This window comes from Periplaneta americana, chromosome 4, assembly GCF_040183065.1.
Source record: "Periplaneta americana isolate PAMFEO1 chromosome 4, P.americana_PAMFEO1_priV1, whole genome shotgun sequence".
NCBI lineage: Eukaryota > Metazoa > Arthropoda > Insecta > Blattodea > Blattidae > Periplaneta > Periplaneta americana.
In genome coordinates, this window is record NC_091120.1 from 72,835,102 (window position 1) to 72,850,669 (window position 15,568).

Genomic DNA, 15,568 nt, shown 5'->3' on the forward strand with positions numbered 1-15,568 from the left:
TGTGGAGTAACAGCTAGCACGTCCAGCCGCGAAACTAGGTGGCCCGGGTTCGATTCCCGCCCGGGGAAAGTTACCTGGTTTAAGTTTTTCCGGGGTTTTCCCTCAACCCAATAGCAGCAAATGCTGGGTAACTTTCGGTGCTGGACCCCGGACTCATTTCACCGGCATTTTCACCATCTCATTCAGACGTTAAATAACCTGTAAGAAAAAACAGAAATGATGCCAGACAAAAAAGTTAACTTCGGCTTATTATCAGGATGAAAGATCAAAGAATAGCTGTAGTAATTCATAGTATAAGAGAATAAACTTAGATCTTATCCGCGAGAGGATATTCAGCGCCAGAAGCAAAGCCGTATATGATAATTTCGACGGCGCATAATATCTATTACTTTTGTGTGGTTTACATTATTTTATGCGAAGTTACTGGTATATAAACCAGAATTTTAGAAAATTTTAATTTTAAATTGTTATCTTAGTGAAACTTACAGCAGAGTCCGTATAGGCCAGTTTCTACCTGATGCTTTTCCAATTCACTGCGGGCTAAAGCAGGGAGATGCACTATCACCTTTAGTTTTCAACTTCGCTCTAGAATACGCCATTAGGAAAGTTCAGGATAACACAGAAAGTTTGGAATTGAACAGGTTACATCAGCTTCTTCTCTATGCTGATGACATGAATATGTTAGAAAATCCACAAACGATTACGGAAAACGCGGAAATTCTACTTGAACAAGTAAAGCGATAGGGTTGGAAGTAAATACTGAAAAGACTAAGTATATGATTATGTCTCGTGACCAGAATATTGTACGAAATGGAAACATAAGAATTGGAGATTTATCCTTCGAAAAAGTGGAAAAATTAAAATATCTTGGAGCAACAGTAACAAATATAAATGACACTCGGGAGGAAATTAAACGCAGAATAAATATGAGAAATGCGTGTTATTATTCGGTTGAGAAGCTTTTGTCATCTAGTCTGCTGTCAAAAAATCTGAAAGTTAGAATTTATAAAACAGTTATATTACCGGTTGTTCTGTATGGCTGTGAAACTTGGACACTCACTTTGAGAGAAGAACAAAGATTAAGGCTGTTTCAGAATAAGGGTCTTAGGAAAATATTTGGGGCTAAGAGGGAAGAAGTTGCAGGAGAATGGAGAAAGTTGCACAATGTAGAGCTGCACACATTGTATTCTTCACCTGACATAATTAGGAACATTAAATCCAGACGTTTGAGATGGGCAGGACATGTATCACGTATGGGCGAATCCAGAAATGCATATAGAGTGTTACTTGGGAGGCCGGATGGAAAAAGGCCTTTGGGGAGGCCGAGACGTAGATGGGAAGAAAATATTAAAATGGATTTGAGGGATGTGGAATATGATGGTAGAGATTAGATTAATCTTGCTCAGGATAGGGACCAATGGCGGGCTTATGTGAGGGCGGCAACGAACCTCCGGGTTTCTTAAAAGTAAGTAAGTAAGTAAGGTCTATTCTTGGTAGTATGTTAGTTGCAAATAATTGATAAGACTGATAAGTGAATGAATGTGTGAATTTTATTCTTGGTGGTTGGTTGCCAAGAAGAGAGTGATTTAAAATGTGTTTTGCACGATGGTGCGGCATGTTGTACTTACAGTTGCTGTTTCAATGTCTGTAAGTTGACCATACCGCATTCGAGTGCTTGCTATGGTAACAGGAGTGCTGTAAGTAAAAGCATCCGGTAAATAAAGCTGTTTGGACTTTTATGTCAAAGAGAGATGAACAAAACTAACTGCCGCTCTCGCTCGCTATGTTCGTTGCATTTGTCTTTCGAGTATCGTCTCATTATTCTCGTGCGCTTCGAGTCTCGCTCATCATTCTCCAAATAGCATTTTGTTGGCGTGGAAAGATTTCGTAACTTCGAATAACATACATCACTGAAATAAATAACATTATAAATGTTTAAATGAGAAAAAAAAGACAAAGCAGAACAGTATCTTAGTTATCAAAATGTTCTGGTTCTGTTATATGATATTACCTATGGTTATATAAATAGAAAAAAACCAATTCTCAAATAAATTTGCATTTCTAAGAAACATAAACATAACATTAATATTTTTTACTAGAGATTGCACACTTGATCTCAAACATATGAAAAGAAAATTCCTAGCCATTTAATAAGTGCCTAATAATTAAATAAAAATTGGGGAACGGATTTTATTATACACTGAAAGGTAGAGATGATGTTTCAAATAGGCTACTTTATTGTTTATACATTATAAGTATACAACACTTGCCGAAGTAGATAAAAGATCATTCAGATATAGGCCTAAACAACTGTGGTGATTCAAGGCTGCTCGACCATAGGCGGAGTTATGGGGGATGGGCACTGCCCCCCCTCAAACTTTTCTGAACTCTTTTTTGTTTTCTATTAACATTAGAAAATATTCAATGCAAAAGACTTTTCTTCCTTTTGTTTATGATTAAGTTTGTGTGCTTAAATTGACGAATTAATATCTTCAGATCATGTGTCTAGACTATAATATTTATTTTAAATTTCTGAATGTATAAGAATTTCTATACCTCGTTTGAGGAATGGAAGCACTGTAATGTTTCTTTTGTAACAGCCTGTACTCCTGTGTTAGAAGTCTGCAGCGGACATCTACTGAATTAAGTGTTAGTGAAAAAAAAACACCATAGCCTCATGTTAAAGGAGTGTAAATTGTCTGTAGTTTTCATAAAACAACCATAATCCAAATTTTTTTTGTCAGAGTAGCCATTTTCCAGGAAGATGGCACGATGGTAGCATTTACAAAAGCAAGAAAAGTCTTTTGAATTCAATATTTTGTAATGTTAATAGAAAAAAAGAGTTCAGACAAATTTGGGGGGAGCAGTGCCCCCACATACCCTCCCATAACTCTGCCTATGGTTATGCCCTATTACAATTTGTAGTAGACCTACACTTGAAGCCCTATACAACTCGGTCCGAAACATCGTGAATTTGGATGTGACACTATAAGAAACATGCACCCCAAAAATGATTTTATTAAATGATCATATTCCGATATACAGAGTGTTCCGCTTATAAGTATAACAAAAGAAATAGCTATAACTTCTGAATTAATACAAGTATATAGTTGAAACCAACTGCTACAAAGAATGAAAACTGGGAATTTTTGTTATCTTATGTTCCATAAACCTCAACATGGCTTCCATTGGTGGCACGGGAAATATCCAACCGGTATTCAACCTCGACCCAAGTGTTATGAAGCATCTGTGGTGTAACATTGTTGACAGCAGCATAAATTCTTTCTTGTAAGTCTGCCAAATCACGTACTGGCGTCCTGTAGACCTGGTCCTTAACAAACCCCCACAGGAAAAAATCCGTGTGTTTCCGACATTGTTTCTGCAAAGCGTTTTCGTTCCAGTTTATCATTCGGCGTAATCATCTGATGAAGTTGCAGCTTGTACGCTCGCAAACGCAATCTTTTATGGAGCACTGTATGCACTGTTGTTGGTGGGATGTTCAACTGCACACTAGCCTGTCGAATGGATTTCCGCGGGCTTCTCTGAAATGCCTCGCGAATGCGTTCGACATTTTCGTCAGACACTTTACGCTTGGAATGTTTACCTGCATTAGACAACAAACTTCCTGTTTCTCTGAGCTGCCTATCCCATTTCATTATTGAGACGTACGTCGGTACAGCTTCCCTCGGTCTAAGATTGTACTGACGGCGAAACAAGCGCTGTACACGAATTATGGATCTATGTTCTGCTAATGACAGCACACAAAAGGCTTTCTGCTGTGGCGTCCACATGCTGACTGACTAAAGATACGATACGAATTCTCTTATTTAATGATCTGCGCATGCGTGAGTCTTCTAAAAATAAGTAACAACAATGGATTAAAACTTCCCAATTTCCTCTTTACAATGGTACCAATCTTAACCCATTTGCATGCATTGTTATGAAATTATAACTATTTCTTTTATTATACTTATAAGCGGAACACGGTGTACTGTTATAACGGGGGAGGAAGTAAATGATATCCCCCATAAAGTCGTTATATCGGGATCCTATGGTTTTGCTTTGTCCCCCCCCCTCAAGGAAACGGTTCTCTCTCCGCCTATGTTCTCGACGTTCGGGACTTCAGGAGTGATCAATCTCGACGTCTCGTAACACAAATAATCTTTACGTCAACGACGCGACGTAATACAACATTGTTGTGCTGGTTTTCGGCTTTGTGGGCGCTGTTAGTCTTACTTTCTCGATCGTTGTTCAACTCTAGTATAGTGGGAAAAATACCCGCCGTGAGGAAGCTTGTTATAGTGTACTAATAGTAGCTATACTATACTGCGTCCCATAATGCCTGAAAGACAAAGTAAACATTGCCGGCAAAGGAAGAAAGAAAGATAATTGCTATTCAACCAATGGCAGAGATCACATTCAGACTTATCTTGAAGTTGGGCGGAGGTAGAACGCTTCTGACCCCCTACTTGAAAAGTGTGCTTGAACTGAAAACGTGAGCACTATGATGTAAATCGCAATTTTATCTAGTTTCAATTTTAGAGTTACAAATAAATACTTACTATCAATTATGAAGAAACCACTATCTGGCTGCTAGGAAAGGAAGGACAGTCACTTTCCGAAAGTGGTAAAAACATACACAAAGTATTGATGAATCGTAAAGCGTTTGGTCTCTTGAATCGTGTATTAAGATTAGATTTGTTCGACGTTTTATACCTACTTCCAGATTTCACCGCCAATGTCGTATCGTCCATTATGTTTTCCATTATGTCCAGTACAATATTGATCCAGTTATTTGCGCTATCAAAGCATAAATAACACAATAGAATATGCAATCCTTCAAATCTTGGGCGATATTACTTTGGTTGTGGAACCTATAAGCAAAGGAACTTCATACAGATCTAATCTCGAGAGACGATTGAAAAACCAAGACTTTTTCAGAACTAATTCACCTTGGATTAAATTACTTTTTTTTTTTTTTTCAGCTATCCCCTGTTACATCTGGAACTTCTTCTACAGCTACTACCTAGAGCTCGAAAGTTAGAGACAAGAAAACTAACGCTAATAAGCAAGTTAAGATGTCAATTAAAGGCGTTTTATCACTTGCTATGTGAGAAGAACACGTAAAGTGCGATGCTTAAGTGTGTACCGTAATAATTTTAAGTACGCAAATTCCTCCAAGTTGCTATGCACCAGGCTGGTTTATTCGCCTCTGCATGTGTTAATAGTTCTGCCTCTATGTAACACAATAAAGTGGTGCCGAAGATGGTCTAGTTTTGAGCTTACGTCTCATATTCACTTTTTCTACTGAATGATAAGAATTTCTGCTCAAAATTTGTAAATTACGACAAATAAAAGCAACACAAGAGGAAGGAATGTAGTATATTCAACAGGCTTTAATTAACATCTTAAGCAGCAGCGTTCTGAAATCTCCAGATTCTATCCATGATATTAATAAATACTACATGTAATATTTTATAGTACTTGAAATTAAAATATATTCATATACTATATTTAATTCATTCATAGTGTTCTGCCCAAGGGCAAGTCATACACTGCAAACTCAGCATTCTCCAAACTTTCCATTCCCCTATAACTTCATTCCTCTTAGCCCCAAATATTTTCAAGCACCTTATTCTCGAACACTCTTAACCTCTGTTCCTCTCTCAAAGTGAGCGTCAAAGTTTCACAAACATACATAACGACCGGTAATATAACTGTTTTATAAATCCTAACTTTCAACTTTTTCGAGAGCAGACTGGATAGCAAAGCTATTCAACCGAATAATAACAGGCATTACCCATATTTATCCTTTGTTTAGTTTCCTCTCGAGTGTCATGGTACTTGAATTTTTCCACCTTTTCAAAGGATAAAGATGGAAAACACTAAACAAGGATTAAAATATAGAGGCATTGTGGGAGATCTCGACACTTTTAATAAAAGTAGCCATTGCGAACACTGTTCCTATTAAAAAAAGTTCGAACTACGAGATCTGCGTTGATTGTGTTTGTAATCTCTGCGTAAGTGAATCTCGTGGCTCCAACTTAAGTTTTACGTTCACAGAAGGCAATAAACACAATATATGTGAGTTATATGTTTCTTTTTTGTCACGAAATATAAGATACCATCTTTAGTTTATTGTACTTATCTGGAAATACGTGGTATTAGCAGATGCACAAAATATTGTATATACATTTTACAGGCCAGTAAAGGCGCCAAAGTGATTACCCTAAAAAAATTATCTTTGTTTTCGATTTGCTGTCCTGTTTTGAATGATCTGATTACCTGGTTGGGTTTTCCGAGGCTTTCCCCAACCATAAGGCAAATGCCAGGTAATCTTTTGGCGAATCCTCGGGCCTCATCTCATCTCACTACATCTCGCCAAAATATTGTAAAAAATTGTAGAAAATTGCAAAATTGTAAAATTGTAAAATATTGTAAAAATTGTAAAACATTGTAAAATATTGTAAAAATTGTAAAATATTGTAAAAATTGTGATTTTAATTGTAATCTTGTACAATTTTTACTTGTTCCATGTCTTAAAGCTTCACTGCTAACGTAGGATCTATGGAATATAATAAATTAAATGAAAGAAAAATGAGATTTCGACATTGTGTTTTGGGAAGATCTTGACATGTGTCGATTTTACTTGTGGTCCTCCTTAATGACGTATGGGGCTGTCTCTAGCAAAATGTTTGTGTTTTTTGTCTTACGAGAGTTCGCAATTCTTCATAGAACTTTTTAATGCCACTTTTCCCATCTATCTGTGCTTCTTCCTGTGTGTCTGCCTGCATGTATGCAAGTACAGTACGATTATTTAGTCCTGACAGTCCTCGGCGATGTGCGCCTGGGTCAGGCGAGTCCATTTAGTTCCGCCAAGGGGTTGTTCGGTTAGTTTCTCGCTTACCTTCGGAGCGATCGGATGTCATGCGTGCGGTAGAGCAGTATGTTTCTAGTACAGTTAAGCTGTACTGCATTCCTTTACCGACCCCTCGCCCTTATCTCTACTCCGGAGCTCTCCCCACTATTCCTATTACTCCCTCTATTCGCGTCGCTGAGCTTTCAGCACTAAATAATCGGTCTGTACTCATTTTCCATTTAGCCATCTTAATCAAACTTTGTATTTTAATTTTCATCGATATCGGAAAATTGGGAAAGTCCCAGCTCTCGATACAAACATGGATCTCTTTCTACTTTTTACTTGACTTGAAGGGACACTTGAAACAACTTGAAGAGAATGAACGTCACTTGATAGCTTGAATTCAAGGAGAAAAGCGCGGGAATTTAAATTAACAGCTGTTTTAAGAGCGTTAAATTAACAGCTTATTGTTTCTCCGTTCTATGGAACGTAAAAATAATAGAAACAATAGTAGCCTAAGTGAAATAATGACCAAATATTTGAGTTTCTGAGGTTATATAAAACTCACGAAGGCCTGTGGATTATAGAAACTGCAAAGTTTCGTGACAGAAATGCAAAGGAAACTGCCAAGGAAGGAAGAGTTCATTGAAAAATTGAACAGCAGATATTTTAACGTGTACACAGATGAGATATGAAACACAATAAAACCATTAAACTGTAGATAGAGAAGAAGTGAGGAAGATAGAAGGGATTAAGAAGAGTGTTGCTTGAAGGGATGACATATATCGGTCGAAACTGGCATAGTTCAATGTTGCTGATAGATTTGTTTTTGTTTTTTTTTTTCGGGGAATTGTGCTTCAAGATAATCATTTTCAATTATGGTAAATCAGACCTGCTTGTATTTTATTATATTTAAGTTACATGAAGAATTATTAACTCTGCTTGAAGATTTCACTTATTCTATTTGTATTGGTCAATGGTCGTATATTTCTCTTACTAATCTAATTCCTAACCCATATTGAACAACGCTAGTTCCATTTCTTCAATATATTTATCATTTCCCTGCCATGGAGGCTTGCTACTACACAAGTTCCTAATTGCACAACTTCCATCGACGCCATTTTATTCTACTTGAAAACAAAATAACTTTAATATGTCTGAACTGCGACTTGAATTCAGGTTATTTGAAATCACGTGACTTGAATTCAAGTTACTTGAGAAGTGTGAACGAGGCTTTAGCGCAGCGGTCATCAGCTCAGAGCACCCTGGGGCTAGCGTCTCTTACCCGCGGAGAACACACTGCACTATGGAGCATTCGTAGCTGCTCTAGTGGGTATGCTCTCTATTTCTTCCTGATGCACGACGGGGCACAATGGGGCGGCTCCGCTTTCCTTTACTCATATTAGCGAGTGCTGATGACCACTATTTTAGCGGGTGGGTGAAAGGTCGGCCAGATGATGTCAGTCGATTTACAGTACGCTAGTGGTTCGCATATTTTCCGCGTCGTCAGAAGTTTTGGTGCATCAGTAGGTAATCAAACGCAAGCCTCTAGTTATTACAGAGAGAGGCATAAATAAAGCAGACTCGTTTTTAAAAAATAAATATGTTTTAATAAAATATGCTCTCTTACATTTCTGTTTACAAAATAGGCTACGTATTATTAGTTAAGCATGTGTGAATACGTATGAAATATAATTAATATATTTCACAGCTACAGTATGATTTTCTAACAATATAAATGATGAAAGGAAACACAATAAAACCTCGTTCTATGATCCATTAACATAGTTCTGATTTCTCCACATTTATTCAGTACCGATCACCGTAGCGAAATATAACGGAATTTTCTCAGCTCCGTAGCGGATTTCGTGTTTCTGGAGTTAGCCACACTGCATACGCGCAATGAGACGCCAGATCGGGACAGAACCACAGGGCAAGCGGGCGGTGTTTAATTCTGGTGTCAGTTTTGGTGAAGTGCTGTCGTCGGCACTGGCATAATCATTCCTAATTATACTTTCGGCAACTTTGTAAATTGTGAGTTACTTTTTACTTGCTAGTAACTATAGCGTTTTAGTAAATTTGACTTTATTAAATATATATTACAACTTTTTTGGTTTCTTAATGTGAATTAACAAAGGAGTTAATATATGGACCGTATTGGTTGTTTCTGACGTAAGTAAATAACTGAAGCCAATCAACCACAGTGCAGATGGACAGTGTTAAAGGAGGTAATGCGCAACGTTTCCCTTGGAATGCAAGTGAAGGTAATGTATAATTATGTCACATATATCTATGTCATCAATTTCTAGCGTTAACTTTCCCACCTATTTTCGTACAGAATCTTCTCGGCGTTGTTCACATTTCGGTCAATCTAGAGCATCCACCAGCCACTGAACGAATATTGCGCACTTTTATCACTGCCAATGTGGCGCTATAAATCAATTTTCAATACTTTTATCACAACCACAACACATTTCAAATCTTGTTGTACCATATATAGAGAATTATTACCACGGTAACACATTTAGTATATCACGAAACATGTAAAATGTAATTACTAGTATTATGAAAGTCGCCATTGCTTCTTCTTTGAATTAGTAGTATAAGTACGATCCACTTCCACTAGATGGAAACCTAACCTAACCTATCACACAATACAAACCTAACCTAACCTAACCTAACCTAACCTAACCTAACCTAACCTAACCTAACCTAACCTAACCTAGCCTAGCCTAGCCTAGCCTAGCCACCGGCGTGGCTCAGTCGGTTAAGGCGCTTGCCTGCCGGTCTGAAGTGCGCTCTGGCGCGGGTTCGATCCCCGCTTGGGCTGATTACCTGGTTGGGTTTTTTCCGAGGTTTTCCCCAACCGTAAGGTGAATTCCAGGTAATCTATGGCGAATCCTTGGCCTCATCTCGCCAAATACAATCTCGCTATCACCAATCTCATCGACGCTAAATAACCTACTGGTTGATACAGCGTCGTTAAATAACCAACTAAAATTAAAAAAAACCCTAACCTAACCTGTCACATAATATTACACATCTGTAGTAAAATTCTTCACATTAGTATAATTAGGTAGGTTTAGTAATTTCGTTTGCATATGTTGTCGGCCCTCCTTCTCGTGTTGGTACCCATCTAGTGGAAGTGGATCGTAATTCGACAAAGGAAATATGGCGACTTTCATAATACCGTTAGAACCCGACTCCTTGCTAATCCTCATTACCTCTTCATCATCTCTTCTCATCTTTCATCTCCTCGTAATAATAGGCCTGCCACCTGTCTGACGAAGTAGAGCACTCGACAAAGCTGTGCCTAGTGTCTACGACGGTAAACCACTGTAACTGGAAAACACCGGCAAAATTATTATTATTATTATTATTATTATTATTATTATTATTATTATTATTATTATTATTATATTGTTATTGTTATTATTATTATTATTATTATTATTATTATTATTATTATTATAATAATAATAATAATAATATTTATTAATACTATACACTTGAGCTACATTAGGCATTGCAGCCCGAAAGAGCAGAAGCTCGTGCTCGGGCGCAGTTCAGATCAGTTATACAAAATATATCACAAAATTACGAGAGTTCATTGAGCACAATCACATTAATAAATGGTAAAATACATACAGCATGTAATATGTCTATATACAAATAGAAAATAAAGAAGTACATGAATATTAGAGTAACAATTTTTAACTCAATTAGCTTAAACAATTAAATAATTAATCTGATTTGTTTCTTAAATCTATGTGTGTTAAGTGTACTTAGCTCAGGGTAAGCTCTAATTAATGTATTATATATTTTGGGTCCAAAATTTCTGCTGTGTTTTAATCCAGCAGTTGTGTGGCATTTGGGAGTATTTAGAAAGAAACTGTAGTTTTGTCTCGTCTGGTATTCATGAGGATCAAATTTAAATTTATTGTGGTTTTTATGGAAGTAAATCAGCAATTTTTGTTTATAAATTTGTTCTAGATTTGATACGCCAAATTCCTGAAAAATTAATTTTGTTGGGTAATCAAAAGGTTTATATAGACAAATTTTGATAATTCTTTTTTGGAGCAGATTTAAAGGACGGAGAGTCGATTTTGCCATTCCTCCCCAACCTAAAATACCATACTGAATTATTGATTGAAACAGAGCTAAGTACACAGTACGCAGAACATAAACAGGTAAATAAGAGCGTAGAATGGAAAATTTGTGGATTGTTTTACGCAATCTGTTACACAGAAAGGAGATATGCTTGTCCCATTTTAAATGTTGATCAATAATAATGCCTAAATATTTAACTTGTGAGGATATACTCAAAGCGTTACATGAGCAAGTAGGTAGGTTACAATCATGTATAGTTATACTTATATTATTATTTATTTCTAGTTGCTCAAGACCATGTGATGTTAATGAAAATGGTATTAATTTTGTTTTAGAAACGTTCGAAGAAAGTAAGTGAGTATCCAGCCATTCTTTAATAATATTAATACCACTGTTAGAATTTTGATAAGTTTCATTCCAACTCGAACCGCTAAATATAACCACAGTATCATCAGCATAAGAATACAGAGTACCAGAATATTTCTCAATGTCAATTTTAAGTAAATCGTTGATATATATTAAAAACAAAACAGGACCTAAAATCGTCCCCTGAGGTACACCTATGTCAATGTTACGTGATTTACTAAGGTGATCATTTATTTTAGTTGCTTGAGTTCTGTTACTTAAGTAAGATTTAAATAATTTTAAAGCAATTCCATTAATTCCTAATCTATCCATTTTATTCAAAAGTATACTGTGATTGACCGTATCGAAAGCTTTTTGTAAGTCTAGAAAAATTCCTAGACATTTATTTCCTACATCTAATTCTTGAATTATTTTTGAGGTAACTGCCATAATAGCATCATCAGTGCACAAATTTTTTCTGAAACCAAATTGATTATCATTTAGTAGTTTATTTTTTTCTAAAAATGTTATTAACCGTGTTTTTATACATTTTTCAAATACCTTAGAGAGACTAGGTAATAGTGAAATGGGTCTGTAATTATTAAGATTATTTTTGTCACCAGACTTGTGAATTGGTATCACCACAGCATGTTTTAGGGCTGAGGGAAATACACCTTGAGATATGCACAAATTAAATATAAAGGCTAGTGGTTTAGAAATAGCTTCGATAATAAGTTTCAGGGTATTTGTTGTAATACCATCAATACCAGGAGACACATTATTTTTTAAACTGTTTACAATATTAATGATTTCACATTCGTTTACAGGAAACATAAACATAGATGATATACTTTTATTATAAAGCTTATAGTGATGAGTACCAAATACTTTCTTTTTTATATTAGATACGATGTCATGACTTACATTAGTAAAATGATCGTTAAATTCATTTGCGATAGTTTCCTTGTTTTCAATTGTTATTCCATTTCGACTTATAATTGTCTTTAATATACTATTTTTATTACATTGGGTGTCAGTAGCTTCGTTTATGGTCTTCCAAAATTGCTTTGGATTATTTTTATTTTTGTTAAATTTTTCAGAATAATATTTGATTCTCTGATTTCTTATTACATTAGTGAGAATATTTCTATATTTTTTGTAGTAATTTAATAAAACATTGTTTTGTGGGTCTCGTTTAACTTGCTTAGCTAACTTATCCCTAGATCGTATTGATTTAACAATACCTGTGGTAATCCAAGGTTTAATTTTTTTGTACTTACTTGAGAATTTGAGAGGGACATGATTAGAATATTTACAAATTAGGTTACAGAGTATTTTATAAAAATTATCGAAACATGTATCTGCGTCTTCATTGTAGAATATAGATTCCCAATTAATATTATTAATATCTGATATTAGGCTTTTATGGTTTATAATTAGCTTATAATTGTCCGAAGGTTCAGTGGCTTCTCTGCTAATACTTTTATTACTGATTGACAACAATGCAAAAGTCATATAATGATCTGTTATTGCGCTTGCATATACTCCAGGTATAAAATGTAAGTTATTTCCCGTTTTTAGGAAAATATGGTCAAGACATGAATTGGATGATGGACGAGTAATGGAATTTAAGTATTTCACGTATCCATATTCATGCATGATATTTAAATACGTGTTGCCAAAATTATCTAATCTATTTTCTAAAATTTGAATGTTTATGTCACCCAGAATAACATGGTTGTTTAAATCTTTGTATATTGACAAGAAGCTTTCAAAATTTTTCAGAAATTCATTTTTGCATAGTTTTGGAGATCTGTAAATTGCAGTTAGGTTAACAAGAGTATCATTAATAAGTGTTAATTGAAAATGTATAGCGTTGCAATGGGAAATGTCAATATCACTTAAAGACACTACGATGTTTTCCTTAAAATATACAACTATACCATCACATTTATTATACTTATTACTTTTAACAAATTTTTTATAACCATTAATATCATAGCCAGAGTCATGATCAAGCCAGGTTTCAGTTAGAACTATAATATCAAAGTAAAAGGAAAAATTATTAAGTAAAACACAGAGTTCGGAAAAATTTTTGTTGATGCTACGAATGTTTAAGTGAAATATTTTAAGATCTGATAGAATATTGGTAATATACTCATTGCAGTGAAGTAAATCGTTAAAAACTATTGTGTTATTATTGTTATTAAATTTGCACTGATGGATTTCATTTAATATAGTATTACTAGTATTATTATTATTATTATTATTATTATTATTATTATTATTATTATTATTATTATTATTATTATTATTATTATAGCAATTCCACATGTGACTGACTGGCATTTACAGTACATTTTGGCAGCGAAATGGCTGCCTAAATTTGTTAATAGGTTAAAATTAAAATGTGTCACCGCATGATTTGATAGTGGAAAGTGTACAGCTAAGATATACAGGGACATCATTTTATTTTTACTTGCATTTTTATTGTACCTTCATTTCTGAATGTACTTCACTCTCACCCCTTCACTAATGTCCTTGCTCCCGTCAGACACACAAACTTACGGCCGCTGTTGCATTCAAAGTCTTCAAGCAGTGAAGTAAACACCGCAGTGTATAGTGTGTTTCAGAAATGTGGTTGCGTTTTCTATAGAAGAAAGAACCTATGAACGGCAACCATTTTCAGCAACTTGTTTAAAAATTCAGTTTAGCTTTTTTTGAATTGAGGTGGCTAGAAGCAAAGGAATGCTAGTGACATTTGTAATAACATGAGTTAAGTGCATCCAGTGTAAACTAAAGTATCTAAAATTTTAGTGGCAAAGGGATATTTTAATCGCATCACACATTAAAATTTAAATACAAAATTTCACCGATTTTACGAAAGCTTAAATATTTAAACCCCATTTTCTCAAAAGTAACTTAAGTGCACTTACAGCCCTTTACTTATGACCCCCTCAATTTAAATGCACTCTCTATATTGTATGATAACATCAATAATTAATATGCTAAATAAAGTAGACATTACATAACGAACATAGCCGCCTGAAAAGTTGAGTTTTTGAAAAAAAAATGTTACTACTCTACTGTATTTTGATAAATTCCGTAAGAGAGATGATCAAACTGAAAATCGTAATATCGTATTTGCCTACAACATAAATGGATACACTACTTTTCTCTCCTCCTATACCTAGTAAAATGATTTGTTTACATATTGCACTAGTAACATCAAACTCCTGTAATGGAAGGGGGCAACAGTGTTTCCGAGTATAGCCAGGTTAATGTTAAAAATGTTGGTAAAAATAAAGTGATGTCCCTGTATATATATATATATATATATATATATATATATATATATATACATTTTATTTTTACTTCAATTTTTATTGTACCTGAGTTTTTGAATGTACTTCATTCCCACCCCCTCTACTAGTGAACTTGCAACCGTTCTCCACACAGAACCAAGCGTATACAGTCAAAGTCGCCTTACGGTCTTAGTAAACACAAACAGTACTGAGTTAGTGAGTATAGTATGTTCCAGAAATATGTTCGCTTTCAATATTGAATCATATTCTCGCACAGGTACTGTCGTCCGTTTGCCTATGTCGCATCCCGGTTTCCCCCACCCACTTCTGCCCGTCCCTTTGTGGCTGGGCTGTCTTAGTTCTTTTCTGAAAACATTAATTTCTGTTAGGAATTCGACGTCTACGTAATATTATATAACTGTTTAAAATAACTTAAATAAAAATGCCTTGTTAAGTAATTAACTGTCACGTGATTTCCCTCCTTTCTACGACCCTCGACAAAACCACTTGAACGGATAATAAATAGCATGTCTGAATAATTTTATCTTTTCGGATCGGACAGAAGTGAAGATTGAATATACAGTATGTAAGGTACTCTTTTATAGAGTAGGTACAGAATTATTTCTACATGAGTTAGTAGTACGAAAGACGAAACTGGTAATTGGAATTAGGTACAATAATATATAGTGCGATAATATGCAAAAAAGAACTGAAACCTGTATAGAAATGAACGGCCATCATTTTCAAATACGTGTTTAAATATCCATATTATGATTATTTTTCAATTTAACGTCATTCTCTATATTGTACGCTAATGTGCTATAGACAGTATAATATACGCTGCATAATGAATACGTCCGAACGGACAGCTCAGTTCGTGAGTAAAAACACTTATTGTTAATACAGTACTGTATTTTGATTAAAGAAAACCCTAATGAAAATTATCAAA

At 35.0% G+C, this 15,568-nt stretch overlaps 2 protein-coding genes across 8 annotated transcripts in view; both read left to right on the forward strand.

Moving 5' to 3' along the window:
* Positions 1–6,564, forward strand: part of LOC138697923 (uncharacterized) — a 42,530-nt gene extending 35,966 nt beyond the window's left edge. For 4 of the 5 annotated variants that reach the window (XM_069823530.1, XM_069823533.1, XM_069823529.1 and 1 more), the window contains one exon: positions 4,986–6,564. In XM_069823530.1, the coding sequence (XP_069679631.1) occupies positions 4,986–5,044 (59 nt within the window). In that variant the 3' untranslated portion in view covers positions 5,045–6,564. The remainder of the gene's footprint in view (positions 1–4,985) is intronic. The other variant, XM_069823531.1, reaches the window with a different exon arrangement.
* Positions 6,565–8,771: 2,207 nt separating this feature from the next.
* The window catches only part of LOC138697921 (uncharacterized), a 45,956-nt gene continuing 39,159 nt past the window's right edge, over positions 8,772–15,568 (forward strand). Inside the window, exons 1-2 of one of the 3 annotated variants that reach the window (XM_069823523.1) lie at positions 8,778–8,893; positions 9,037–9,123. The gene's annotated coding sequence lies outside the window, so the exon portion shown is untranslated. Of the gene's footprint in view, positions 9,124–15,568 lie in introns of all 3 variants that reach the window. The other 2 variants (XM_069823522.1, XM_069823524.1) reach the window with 2 other exon arrangements.